At 49.9% G+C, this 13,471-nt stretch overlaps 1 protein-coding gene across 1 annotated transcript in view; it reads right to left on the reverse strand.

Moving 5' to 3' along the window:
* Window positions 1-5,414, reverse strand: part of DYNC1H1 (dynein cytoplasmic 1 heavy chain 1) — a 96,042-nt gene extending 90,628 nt beyond the window's left edge. Inside the window, exon 1 of the mRNA XM_017892252.1 lies at window positions 4,081-5,414. Within this exon, the coding sequence (XP_017747741.1) occupies window positions 4,081-4,336 (256 nt within the window). The 5' untranslated portion in view covers window positions 4,337-5,414. The remainder of the gene's footprint in view (window positions 1-4,080) is intronic.
* Window positions 5,415-13,471: the final 8,057 nt, after the last annotated feature.

The raw sequence follows: 13,471 nt of genomic DNA on the forward strand, positions 1-13,471 counted from the left end.
AAAAAAAAAAAAAAAAAAAAATGGCTGCTTTATAAAGAAGGTCTTGCAGAAGCCATCAGCACAATTTTCCACTTAACCAGAAAACATTTCTCCTCTAAATGCATGAAACCATGTTGATATGTTGTGTTGGAGATTACACTGATTAAATTACATTTCTTCACCCTTTAGAATTAAATCCTCAGGCTAGATGTCACGGTGTACGCCTGTAATTCTGGCACTTTGGGAGGCTGAGGTAGGAGGATCACTTGAATCCAAGAGTTCAAGACCAGCCTGGGCAACATGGGGAGACTCTGCCTTTACAAAAAATAAAAAATGAGCCAAGCGTGGTGGTGTGTGCCTGTATACCAGCTACTAGGGAGGCTGAGATGAGTGGATCGCTTGAGACCAAAGGTTGAGGATGTGGTGAGCTGAGATTGTGCCACTGCACTCCAACCTGGACAACAGTGAGACCCTGTCTCAAAATAAAAAAATTCCAGGTCTCAAATACTGCAGTGTTAAACAAACAAGTTGGGTGTGGTGGCTCACACCTGTAATTCCACCACTTTGGCAGCTGGAGGTGGAAGTATTACTTGAGCCCAGAAGTTCGAGATCAGCCTGGGCAACATGGTGAGACCTCATCTCCATAAAAAAATGAGAAAATGAACTGGGAGCCCAGGAGGCCGAGGTGGCAATGAGCCATGATTGCGCCACTGCACTCCTGCCGGGGTGACAGAGCGAGACCCTGTTTCAAACAAAACAAAACGGTCTCCCCACCAAAAACAAACAACCCAAACTACACACGCTCATACAGACCAACCAACCTAGCACCTGATTCCAGGCAGGTCATGAACAAGCTGGAGAGCACAGACAAGTCATGGAAACGTCAGTTCCATCAGCTGCAAACTGAAGTATACCCAACCAACGGGGATATACAACCAAAAAATGGTCCTTGAAGCAAAAAATGCTACAAAAACATCATTAACATAAAATGGCTCGTTAATTAATGAACACCTGTTTTGTCACCATACTGTTAAGTACACGATGAGGAAGATAATTTCCTACCAGCCAGGAACTACAGAAAGGTTTCTCTTTTTAAAATGAGAGCTATAACTTAACAATCCCCTTTTCCCACAAACTCTCCAATTCCTCAGTGTCAAGATAAGTTGTTAAGTTCACATTTATTCTATACTTTGAGGAATGCTGTACTTGATTTATTTTAGAGATAGGGTCTCACTCTGTTACCCAGGCTGGAGCAACGTGGTATGATCCTAGTTCACCATAGCGTGAAACTCCTGGGCTCAAGCAATCTTCTCCAGTACCTGGGACTACAGGCATGTACCACCATGCCTGGCTTATTTTTTAATTTTCTGTAGAGATGGGGTCTTGCTGTGTTGCCCAGGCTGGTCTTGAACTCCTGGCCTCAAGTGATCCTCCTGCCTTGGTCTCCCAAAGTGCTGGGATTACAGGTGTGAGCCACTGCACCCAGCTCAATGCTGCACTTTAACTACAAAAGTGTATCACTAGCTGGGGTAGTTAAAACAAACAAACAAATAAAAAATATATATAGTTTCACATAAAAATGTTTCCATATTCAATTACAAGTGTTTGGATACTTCCACAAAAAAAGTGGAAGGAATAAAATAAATAAAAGTAATTTCTGCTGTTCATTAAATTACATGACTTCATTGTTGGTGATCTTTATTCAGTTTAAATAATTCAGCTCTGTTTTCTAAATTAATGCAAGCCTGTCTTTTCACTGTAATTAACCACTGGATGCACATATTTGATTAAATGTACAAACGCCAAAGCTAACTCATAAAAGCCACCGAGAAGAAAGCCCTCCTACCAGAAGTGCCGGGTTTCTACTTATAGCTAAGGTGTCCTAGTGTAGCCAGGCTGCTAATAAGACAAAGAGACCATCTATCATAAAACTGGATTAACTTTAAAATCTTTCCTTAGGTTTTTGTAAGTGAAAAATAAACTACAGACAGGTTGAACTGGTAGAAATACTTCAAGGATTGTTATAAATACAGAAATGAGGTAGGATTTCAATTTTAGATAGTCTCATTCCTTAGTCAACTTTCAAAAGTGCAAGTCATTATGGAGCCAAGATTTGGATACCTGCATATCTGTTTTGCTGAAAGAAAAAAACGTACCCATAAGAAAACACAGAGACAATTTGTACTAAATAGTGTACTACATAAACATAGTCCCCCACCCCAATAATTTTAGCAACATCCAATTTTAAGATGCCTGGAAAAAGTGAATTACTGGTGATCACTCTAGAAGCAAAGTATAAAACTTAAATTTTTTTTTCATAAAAAGAAACGGTGACTCAAGGTAAAAAACTAAAATAAAATCACTGATTCTAACACATAAACTATGCAATAAAAATATCAAAGATTAGCCATGGTCAAGCTACTCAAAATACAATTAACTTTAAAAATGCAGATTAAAATATATTTTAATAAAATAACGAATAGGCACTGAAAATGACCACAAACACATAGACCAAAATGCTGACAGTGATCACATCTGGGTCAAACAATTCCCAGTGATTTTACTTTAGCTGTATACTACATTTTCTACAATGACTATGTATGTTTTGGGGAAAAAAAAAAAAAGTAGATGAGTTAATTTTTTTTTAACTCTTATGGCTTCCACTCAGGAATACGTAACCCCAAACATCCCAGTAAACCACCCTCAACAACATTAATACTCTAAATATGCTCAAATGGTTTATTTGCCTTGAACATTCCATGTGGATATCAGAAAAAAATATTCTTTTACACTCTGCTAATCTCTGGCAGGAAACCAAGGCTACAGGGAAGCATCTTCTGAGTAAGAATAGCCTTTGAAAGAAACAAACTATCAGAAACACAGTGTGTGTTAAGGATGGGGCAGACAGTACAAGTTCTCTTACTGGCAGAACCATAGTTTTTTGAAATTTTAAGAAGCTTGTTGGCAAACATTTTTAGACAATCTCCAATCCCTAGAAGCTAACCTTGGACATCATCCTTGGGAGCTTAGATGGAGATGCCACACCCAAAATGGTTGTAATGGGCTACAAAGTGGTTGTAATGAATCCATGAGAAAGCCTGCCTGCAGGCAAGCCCCAGACTTAGAAGAACTTAATCTTGCTGGTGGGTGATCATTATTTGAGGAGACAGTTGGAATACGCTAACTCTTGCCTCTTCCCCCCGCTAGAAGCCTAACCTGAACCTTTTTTTTAAATCTGTAAAATTAGACTCAAATATTACAGGGTTATCATTAGGATCATCGAAGCATTAAACAAATATGAGGTATGATCAGTGAAAACAAGCAGTGGACAGGGAAGTGAGATACTGAGTCTAGTCTCAGGACTAGGATTAGCTGGTGACCTTGGGTGAAATCACTTAACCTGAGCCTCAGTTTCCTCAGGTGTAAAATCAGGATACACTCGTTCAGCAAGGATGCTGTGAAAGCATCTACCTGCAACAGTGATGCTCGCAGGCCCGGGGCTGGCACCGTCGCTCTGTGGGCCTCGGCCTCTTGGTCCCCACAAGGCAAGGCTGGGACACCCGCCCGACCTCCTCCAGAACCAGAACCCCGGCTGCCCCCGGCTCCGCAGGTCTGCCCCCGACACATCCCTCCTGAAGGCCGCTTGGCCTGGACACAAATCGAAACCGAAAAGCTCATGTGACACTGGAGGCAGGGATGCGGCCTCGCCCGCGCTCAGCCCAGGGAGACGCTGTCTCCACCCAACTCGGCCATCTTGAGAGGCCCGAGCAGACAAAGCGACCCCATTGTTTTAGGTGACGGCAGACGGGGACTCCTCTCGCCTCCCCGCGACGAGGAGCGGGGCGACCTGGGGGCTCCGGGCCGGGCAGTGGGTGTGGCGAGGGCGAGCCCCGGGTGCCGCGTCGGCCTCTGCGGGGCGTCTGCGGCCCTGGTGACCCGGCCGGAGGGACGTCTGCGGCCGCCGGGCTCTGCCCATCCTGGGGTCATCTGCAGCCACCGGGATCCTCCCATCCCAGGGACATCTGCGGCCCCGGGGAACCTGGCAGCCCCTGCCCTCCGCGAGACTTGGCCCTGGCGACCCCGCCCTCTGCGGCCCTGCACCTTTGAGCGTGGAGCGCTCCACCAGCACCGTGTGGACCTGGGGATCCGAAAGGAACTTGCGCATCTGCTCCAGGGCGCTCTTCTCCTCCAGCGCCGCCTCCAGCGCGGCCGGCGCCTCGCCGCCGTCCTCCAGCAGCAGCGGCACCAGCTTGCGCAGGTGCTTCTGCAGCACCGACACGTCCGCCACATTCTGCACCGCCGACACTTCTAGGCCGGCCGAGCCGTCCTCGCCGCCGCCGCCCCCGGGCTCCGACATGGCGCCGCGCTCGGGACCCTCCAGGAGCGATGAGAAGGCGGCCGCGACTCAGCGAGACAGTGAGCAAGGGACAGATAACAGCCGCCAGAAGCAGACCGTCCGCTAGCCCCGCGGACTAAGGAAGCCGGAGCCGCTCCGCCCCCTAAGGCCACCCACTGCAGGCTGCCCCGCCCGCCCGCGGCGCAGCGCGCCGCAGCCACCCGCGCTCGCTCACGGCCTTGGCGTCATGGCGTCGCGCGTGCGCAGGGGGCGGGCCCGGCGATGTCGCCGCGCGGCTTTCTGGGACTTGTAGTCTCCGCGCTGGGCGGGGCCCGCATCCACCGCACTGCGAGTTCTAGAGATGCGGACTTGGCTCCACGAGGTTGGTCCAGGGCCGTGTCTGTCTTCTTCACTGCTGTGGACTCAGCGAATAGCACACAACCAGAGAAACTTTATAGTGAATGAGTGATGTTACTGGCGAGAGCTAACGTTTAGTGAGCGCTTAGCCTGTGCCCGGTGTTGTTCTAAGCTCTTAACCTCTCATTAATGTTCTCTCACTGAATGAATGAATGACTACATATCAGGTACCAAAATATAGGCACGACAGATGTGTTCTTAGATATAGACAGGGAGATTGAGGATACTTTTCAGAGGGGGAGGAGATGAGGGGCGTGCACAGAGGGTCCCATTGCCAGGCTGGAAAGGGACAAGTGGGGAGGGGGCCTTCAGGGCAGTGTAAGGTTAAGCCAGTAATGACACCTTCACTGGAGGTAAAACCAAGCTGTGATGGGATCTGGTTCCTGATGACAAAAATCACTGTCCCCAAGGTCGCTATGAGGACCAAGAGGGAGACCTACTGAGAACAGCTACCTCCAGCTGTGGTGCTCCTCCAGCCACCTAGACCTGGCACTGTCATTGTGGGCCTCAGTATCTGAGTCCCTGCAAGGCAGGGGCTGGGTTGCCTGCTCGCCAAGTTTCCCCCTAGTTCTGACCCACCACCACCTCCTCCCCTACACCATGACTACATAAGGGCCAGAATCCAGGCTGCCCAGCTGGGTGCGGTGGCTCACGCCTGTAAACCTAGCATTTTGGGAGGCTGAGATGGGAGGATTGCTTGAGGTCAGAAGTTCAAGACCAGCCTGCTCAACATAGTGAGACCCCCATGTCTGTATATATTTAAAATTAAAAATTTTGTAAAATAATAAAAAAATAGAATCCATGCTGCCCATATTTGTAGTTTAGAGATGGCAGGTTCTTCTAAGGGGTAGTAATTGGCCTTTGAAAGTTCACATTCATAACTTCTTTCTTAAGTTGGGTGGAGAGAGGGAAGCAATGGCGTTTTTTTTGTTTTGTTTTGTTTTTTTCTTAACAATAAAGTGCACTGTCAGAGTGCTGAGTCCTGATTGGTGGAATGATGATGGTATGATCTGATTCTCCCAAATCATCTTTGAAAAACTGTGAAACATACAATAAGCTTATTCCTTGCCTAATTACCGGTTGCTGGGTCCCAGGGGGTTGCTGGAACACGGAGACTAATCAGATGATTCTTGTCTTTAAGGAGCATGTGAAAGAGGGGACAGATTAATACCCCATCTTCCTGCTCTCCATCAGTCCACCTGGTGTAATGTGCCCAAGCAATTCTGAATAATCTTCCCGGAAAAAATAAATAGGCGACTGCAATGAATTTGTGCAATGATCCTAATGGTAATGAATAATAATAACACACCACTGACAGCGAACGCTGAGTGCTTGCTGCGTGCTAGGCACTATGCAGAGGGTTTCCCCTCACATGTACTTTAGGGGTAGAAACAGGGGCAAAGAGGAAACTCTATTAGGTGCAGGTCAGTGAACTCTGAATGGGCCATCCACCATCGGAGACTCAGAAACCCGCAGGGACCTAGCTGATGGGCAGGCTGCATGCCGGCTGCACCGTGAGTCAGCACCAGGCTGGCAGACGCAGCCACTCGGGGATCCAAAGGACTCAAACATCTGCAACCTGGCCCCAGGCCAAGAGAACAAACTGCAGGCTCTGGATTTGCCGCCCTGTAGAATAGGCTCAACATGAAACATGTTTGTTATTTCTAACTGGATGGGAACTGAAGGAACCTGAACAATCAGTGTACAAGGATTCATAAATGGACCAAACATGCTTGCTTTTTGTTCTTGAAAGATGTTTGTTGTATTTAATATATAATGAGAAGAGCGGTCAACACTGCCTGGGTGCTGAGCACTTTAAGTGCATTACCTGGGTGGCTGGCTGGGCTGTGCCATGGCTGAAGGGTGTGGGCAGCTTCTTTCGAGGTGCTCCTTCTGCCTCCTGGCGCAGGACTCTGGCTCCAGCACACCCCAAGCTGACCCTGGTGGGGGTAGGGCCCCTCACCCAAACCTGGCCTTTCCCATCTCTTGTTCTGCTGCCTCAGCTTTCTCCTGTCTGTGGTAGAGTCTGCTCGGACAGACTCTGGGCAGGGTAGGGGGCAGGGCGAGCTGGAGAGAGAATTCGTTCTAGGTTGATGTGGGATGATAGTGGCTGGTGGGGCACTTGTATGCTATTGGAAACCAGTGATGAACTGTCTGCATGGATGAGATCCCATCCATTCCCACCTTCTCTTCAAAATACCATACACAGCGTCTCCTCGAGTCCAAGTTTCAAGTCGGGTGCCCAGTTTCATACCATCCTTCCTCTCCCTCTCCCAACCCTCGGGCAGGACCAACGCCCTCAGAGGAACCACTGCTGCCCCAGCCCTTTTGGGCTCTATGCCCAGGATCTCCCCTCCACTCCCTGAAAATTCCACATTGGGCCAGGTGTGGTGGCACACACCCTTGGTCCCAGCTACTCAAAAGGCTGAGGTGGAGGTCGAGGCTGCAGTGAGCTGTGATCTCACTACTGCACTCCAGCCTGCAGGACAGAGTGAGACCCTGTCTCTAATAATAATAATAATAATAAATAATTTAAAGAAAAAGAATTTCCATCTTGGGCTCATTCGTTCATTCATTCATTCATCCCCACTTGTGACAGCAGGGAGGTCTAAGCTTCTCGGGCTTGTTAGCACCAGCAGGGCCTGGACCAAAGTGTGCACTTGGTTGGTGGGTGTGAACTAATGCCTTACCTTGAGGAAGGGGCGCTAGCGGTGGCCGTGAGGACACGGGGTGCACTGTGGATCAGGACCTTCCTGGCCACATCTCTGGGGCTGTCAGGGTGCTGCTGGAGGGCAAGGCTGGCACTTCACAGGGTTCGCAGGGCTACAGGACGCTTTCTGCGGAGGCTCATTCCAGGATCCACCCCTTTCTGTCTTGATCCCTTGTCAAATGAGCTTCAGGGTGAGACTTGAGCCAGATCTGGTTCCTGGAGGCTTTGACCCCAGCCGGTTGGAGTTTGAAGCGCGTCATGAGAACAGAACGGTCTCTTGGCGCCGTCTAGTGGCAGAGGAAGACGTGTTGCATGGAATTTTCTTCTGCTTGTAGAGGGCCCACCTCCCCAGCCTGCTGCCCATCCATCCTGGTGACCCCAGCAGGCTCACCTTCCCAAGGTCACCTGGCTTGCTTGTCCAGGGTCACAGAACAAGTAAGGACGATGACCAGAACGAAAATGCCAGCCTGCACCTCACTGCCCACGGGGAAGACGTTAGTGAATCTTGTCTCTACCTGGGCAGACAATTCCCACCTGGCTCTCCTGACCCCTGGATTAACCCAGGCTGCCTGCAGACGCTCAAAACCTCTGACACCGCCCTGAAGTTTCCCTCTGGTGGTGTGTGGCCCCTTCTCTTACCAAAAGCTGTCGGTGTCCCCAGCCAGGACCACTACTCCCTGGGTGTGCTGGGCTCCATCTCCTCTCAGGGTATCACCTCTAAAATTCTTCCCTTGCTCCCAGATGTTCTCTCTCCCCCCTAGATTTTTTCCACTGCTATCGGAGCTATTCTATCCCTTCTTTAAAATGAAAAAAAGGAAGCCCTACCGTAGCCCACTGCCAGCACCTTTCCACTGCCTCGCTGCCCTTTCTAGCAAAACTCCTTGAGAATAAGCATATGTGGGCATTGCCTTTCCCACCCCATCCCCACACTCATGGACAGGCACTCTTGGCAAGGTCGCCAGTGGCTTCCGTGTGGCCAAATCCAGCGACCAGTTCTCAGTCCTCATCTTGCTTGACCCGTGGACACAGTGATGCAGCCGGCACTCCCTCCTTCTCTGAATACCACCTTCACCTGGCTTTTGGTGGCCGCACTCTCCAGATCCTCCTCGTCACCAAGGTTCCTTCTCCAGTCTCCTCTGCTGGATCCCAGTCTTTGCGACCTCTAAAGGTTGGAGGGGCCCAAGCCCCTGGCTGCTTTGTGTTCTATCAACGCCCTCTTCAGCGCCCCTCTAGCCTTGGATTTCTTTTTTCTCTTTTCTTTTCTTTTCTTTTCTTCCCTTTCTCTCTCTCTCTCTCTCTCTCTCCTTCCTCCCTCCCTCCCTTCTCTTTCTTTCTTTCTTTCTTTTTTTTTAGATGGAGTTTCGCTCTTGTTGCTCAGGCTGGAGTGCAATGGCACGATCTCCACTCACCGCAACCTCTGCTTCCCGGGTTTAAGCGATTTTCCTGCCTCAGCCTCCCGAGTAGCTGGAATTATAAGCATGTGCAAAATTAGTACCCAGCTAATTTTGTATTTTAGTAGAAATGAGGTTTCTCCGTGTTGGTCAGGCTGGTCTCGAACTCCCGACCTCAGGTGATCCATCCTCCTGGGCCTCCCAAAGTGCTGGGATTACAGGCGTGACCCACCGCACCCGGACCTTTTCTTTTTTTTGAGACAGGATCTCACTCTTGTCAACCTAGCTAGAGTGCAGTGGCACAATCATGGCTCACTGCAACCTCAACCTCCCAGCCTCAAATGATCCTCCCACCCTGAAATGATCCTCCCACCTCAGCCTCCTGAGTAGCTGGGACTACAGGCACATGCCACCATGCCTAGGTAATTTTGTTTGTTGTTGTTATTTTAGTAGAGATGAGGTATTGCCAAGTTGCTCAGGCTGCTCTCAAATTCCTGGGCTCAAGGATCCTCCTGCCTCAGCCTCCCAGAGTGGTGGGATTACAGGCATGAGCCACTATACCCGCCCAAGTCTTCCTTGGATTTTCAATACAGCCATGCGTTGACTCCCAACCTTAGAAGGTGGTGTTCTACTGTTGTTGGGTGGAATGTTCTAAGAAATGTCAATTAGGCCATGTTGGTTGAAAGTGTTCAAGTCTTCAATATCCTTATGGGCTGGGCATGGTGGCTCACGCCGGTAGCCCTAGCACTTTGGGAGGCTGAGGCAGGAGGATTGCTTGAGACTAGGAATTTGAGGTTACAGTGAGTCATGATTGCACCACTACATTCCCGTCTGGGTGAGAGACCCTGTCTCTATTTTTTAAAAAATAGTAAAACAAATATTCATTTAGTACATTCTAACTTAAAACATTAGAAACACTGATAATTTTTTTTTTTTTTTTTTTTTTGGACAGGGCCTCTCACTCTGTCACCCAGGCTGAAGTGCACTGGCACAATCTTGGTTTACTGCAACCTCCACCTCCCAGGTTCAAACGATTCTCCTGCCTCAGCCCCCTGAGTAGCTGGGATTACAGAGGCATGCCGCCATGCCTGGCGAAATTTTTTTTTTTTTTGTTATTTTTAGTAGAGACTGGGTTTTGCCGTGTTGGCCAAGCTGGTCTGGAACTCCTGACCTCAAGTGATCTGCCTGCCTCGGCCTCCTAAAGTGCTGGGATTACAGGCATAAGCCACCACGCCGGCCAGGGCCAAGCATCTTCTCTGGGCCCTGGTGAGTTGCCACGCTCCTTTCTAGTTGGATCAGCTTCCCACATTTTATCCTTTGCACTTCCAGAGTTGCAAAATATCTCCCAGAGTTCCTTTTGTGTGAGGTTTTTTTTTTTTTTTTTTTTTTTTGCTGGCATCACACTCCCTAGGACATCATCATCCTTCTCATCTCAGCTGTTTCCTTATTTATGTGGACAGGCTGCCCTCACTCCACCCCTCTGGCTGCACTGCTGGAGTCCCCACTCAACCCCTTTGGCTGCACTGCTGGAGCCCCTGGCCGGTGGCAGCGTCCACCTTCACTCCCGCAGCTGTTTCCTCTTATGACCTCACTTATATTTGATTGGAATGTTCGCTCCAGGGCTATCACATTTTATTTCTTTATCACACATTCACCTCTGTGGGTCAGTGATGTAATTGACCATGGATCATAACGTCGTTTATGATGCAGTGATTTGTGGACTGAAGAGCTGGCAGCAAAGCTTGCATTTTATTCAATTACTCACAGGTAATTTACCATGGTAACTGGTACTTGAAGCATGTTGCTGGGAAACTGGTGTTATTGAACTAAACCGTGATAAGGAAATCTTGTCCATATAGATTGGACCCATACAAAGCTGGGACTGCCTATATTAACTGATTTTCTCCCTCCATCTCATGTTCCTCCTGCCCGTTCACGCAGGAGCCTAGCTTGGTCTGTGGTTCTAGGACTGAAAGTACAAGGTGCCTGTTGGTCTTTCAGGCTTTTGTTTTTTTTTCCCCCCAAAAGTCCAAGCCCTTGAGAGTAAAAGGACAGATGGGGGAGAAAGGAGAAAGTTAGAATCCTCCATGTAGGCAAAGCGTGCTGGAGAAGCAGGAGGTGACAGAGCCACAAGACTCTCCAGGCTGGGGTGAGGAGAGGCAGGTGAGGGGGCCCTGCTGCCCACCGGCCCCTGGAGAGCAATGCTGGCGAAGTGGGAGCTGGCACCCAAGTGACAAGACGCCAGGCAGGCTGGCCAAAGAGGCCCTCCTACCCATTGAGGCCAGGAGCAGCAGGAGAAGTGTGGGACCAGGGGGCCAGGGTAACCGGTGTGAGACAAAGTAGCAAGTGTAAGAAGCCATGTGTGCTCAGTTCTGCTTGCCAACATAATTTCACAAAGCTCTGCCTCTTCAGATTCTCTGAGGACAAAACTGGACAGAGCACACAGCCCACGTGTCTTGCTGGAGTCAATCTATCCTTAAAAGATAAATGGCCCTAGCCTTGCCTTTTCCTGCACATAAGATAATGTGTGACGGGGTTAGTGCTGATTATAACCTGATGTAGTTATAAATCTACAATCTATAACCAGATGTACTCTTTCTCTTTTTTTTTTTTTTGAGATGGAGTCTCACTTTGTCACTCAGACTGGAGTGCAGTAGCACAACCTCGGCTCACTGCAACTTCCACCTCCCGGGTTCAAGCGATCCTCCTGCCTCAGCCTCCCAAGTAGCTAGGACTATAGGCGTGTGCCACCACACCTGGAGAATTTTTGTATATAATTTTTTTTTTTTTAGACAGAGTTTCGCTCTTTTGCCCAGGCTGGAGTGCAGGGGCGCAATCTTGGCTCACTGCAGCCTCCGCCTTCTGGGTTTCAAGTGATTCTCCTGCCTCAGCCTCCCAAGTAGCTGGGATTACAGGTACCCGCCACCACGCCCAGCTAATTTTTATATTTTTAGTGGAGATGGGGTTTCACTATGTTGGCCAGGCCGGTCTCGAACTCCTGACCTTGTGATCTGCCTACCTCGGCCTCCCAAAGCGCTGGGATTACAGGCATGAGCCACCGCGCCCAGCCTAATTTTTGTATGTTTAGTAGAGACAGGGTTTCACCATGTTGGCCAAGCTGATCTCAAACTCCTGACCTTGTGATCCGCCTGCCTCAACCTCTCAAAGTACTGGGATTATAGGCGTGAGCCGCTGTGCCCGGCCTATAAACAGATATACTCTTGTACCCAGACTTTGATGTGATTTTGCATGCACTGAACCTCCACTACCTAGATATAAGCTATGATCTGAAATGCTGTTCTGGAGCATTCTGACAGCACCTCTCTCAAAGACTTCTCCTGGCCTGTGCAGCCTCTAGGCTTCAGTAAGGGTTCTGAATAAATTACATTTCTTTAAACGCTTGGGCAGGGACCAGGCACGGTGGCTAATGCCTGTAATCCTAGCACTTAGGGAGGCTGAGGAGGGAAGGTCCCTTGAGACCAGAAGCTTGAGCCCAGCTAGGGCAACAAAGTGAAACCCCGTCTCTACAAAAAATTAGGTGGGCATGGAGGCATGGGCCTGCGGTCCCAGCCACTTGGGAGGCTGAGCTGGGAGGATTGCTTGGGCACTGGGAGGTCGAGGCTGTGGTGAACCCTGATCACACAACACCAGCCCAGGCGAGAGTGAGACGCTGTCTCAAAAAGAGAAAGACAAAAAAGGTTTTGATGCTTTTCTTGCGTCAATAGTGGTGTGACAAATGACAGATGACCTGGGCCAGCACGTTCTCCCCAAACAGAGCCTGTTCCTGCTGCGCTTTAGCTGACTCAGGAAAGGGCAGAACCATGAAACTGAATCCTGGGATGTGCCGGCCGTGGAATCGCAGAGTCGTGGAACGGGAGCCTGGACAGACACTAGACTGTTGCATACACTGGAGAGGGCGGACTTGCGGGCACGCCCCGCTGCTGGAGGGAGAGGCCTCACCACGCGCCTGGGGCGTCTAACGGCTTCCTCCAGCATCGCCAGATCCACCAGATGGGTTAACTCTGCAATGCAAAGGGCAGGAATAGGTTTGGAAAGGGCAGTAGCTTGCTGAAGTCTCAGAGATAACAGGAGGCGGAGTAGGGGTTCGAACCCGGAGGCCGACCGTGTCTAGAGCCTTCGAGCCACCAAAGGGCATGGGCCGGGTCCTCTCCTTCCATTTACCCCATGCAGAAGAGCTGGGAATCCTCCAATGTTCCCTTCCTCTCCCCCAAATGTCGACGAGCAGCTCTTTGGGCGGCAGCGCCCAGTGCAGAAAGCCGGATGCCAACAGCCCGTCTGGGATGCCCGCGCAGCAGCAGCGGGACCAGCACATCACGACACCTGCAGGCCTCCACCAGCGCAGAGCGCCCGCAGCTGCCGGCTGTCCTGGCACGTGGGGCTGGGCCCGGCACCAAGTGGGCGCCAGCAGATATTAATGTAGCCACTTCCCTTAATTCCATGAGACCTCTCCTCCCAGGACTGATGCAGAGGCAGCAGCAGAATCTCCTCCATCCGCCTCGTCAGCTGGTCACACAGGAAGGCCTGGAACCATCTAGAGCAAGCTTGTCTAACCCGTGGCCCGCATGCGGCCCAACACAAATTGTAAACTTTCTTTTTTTTTTTTTTTTTTTTTTTTTT

Source organism: Rhinopithecus bieti, unplaced genomic scaffold (assembly GCF_001698545.2).
Source record: "Rhinopithecus bieti isolate Rb0 unplaced genomic scaffold, ASM169854v2 scaffold_20150, whole genome shotgun sequence".
NCBI classification, from domain to species: Eukaryota; Metazoa; Chordata; class Mammalia; order Primates; family Cercopithecidae; genus Rhinopithecus; species Rhinopithecus bieti.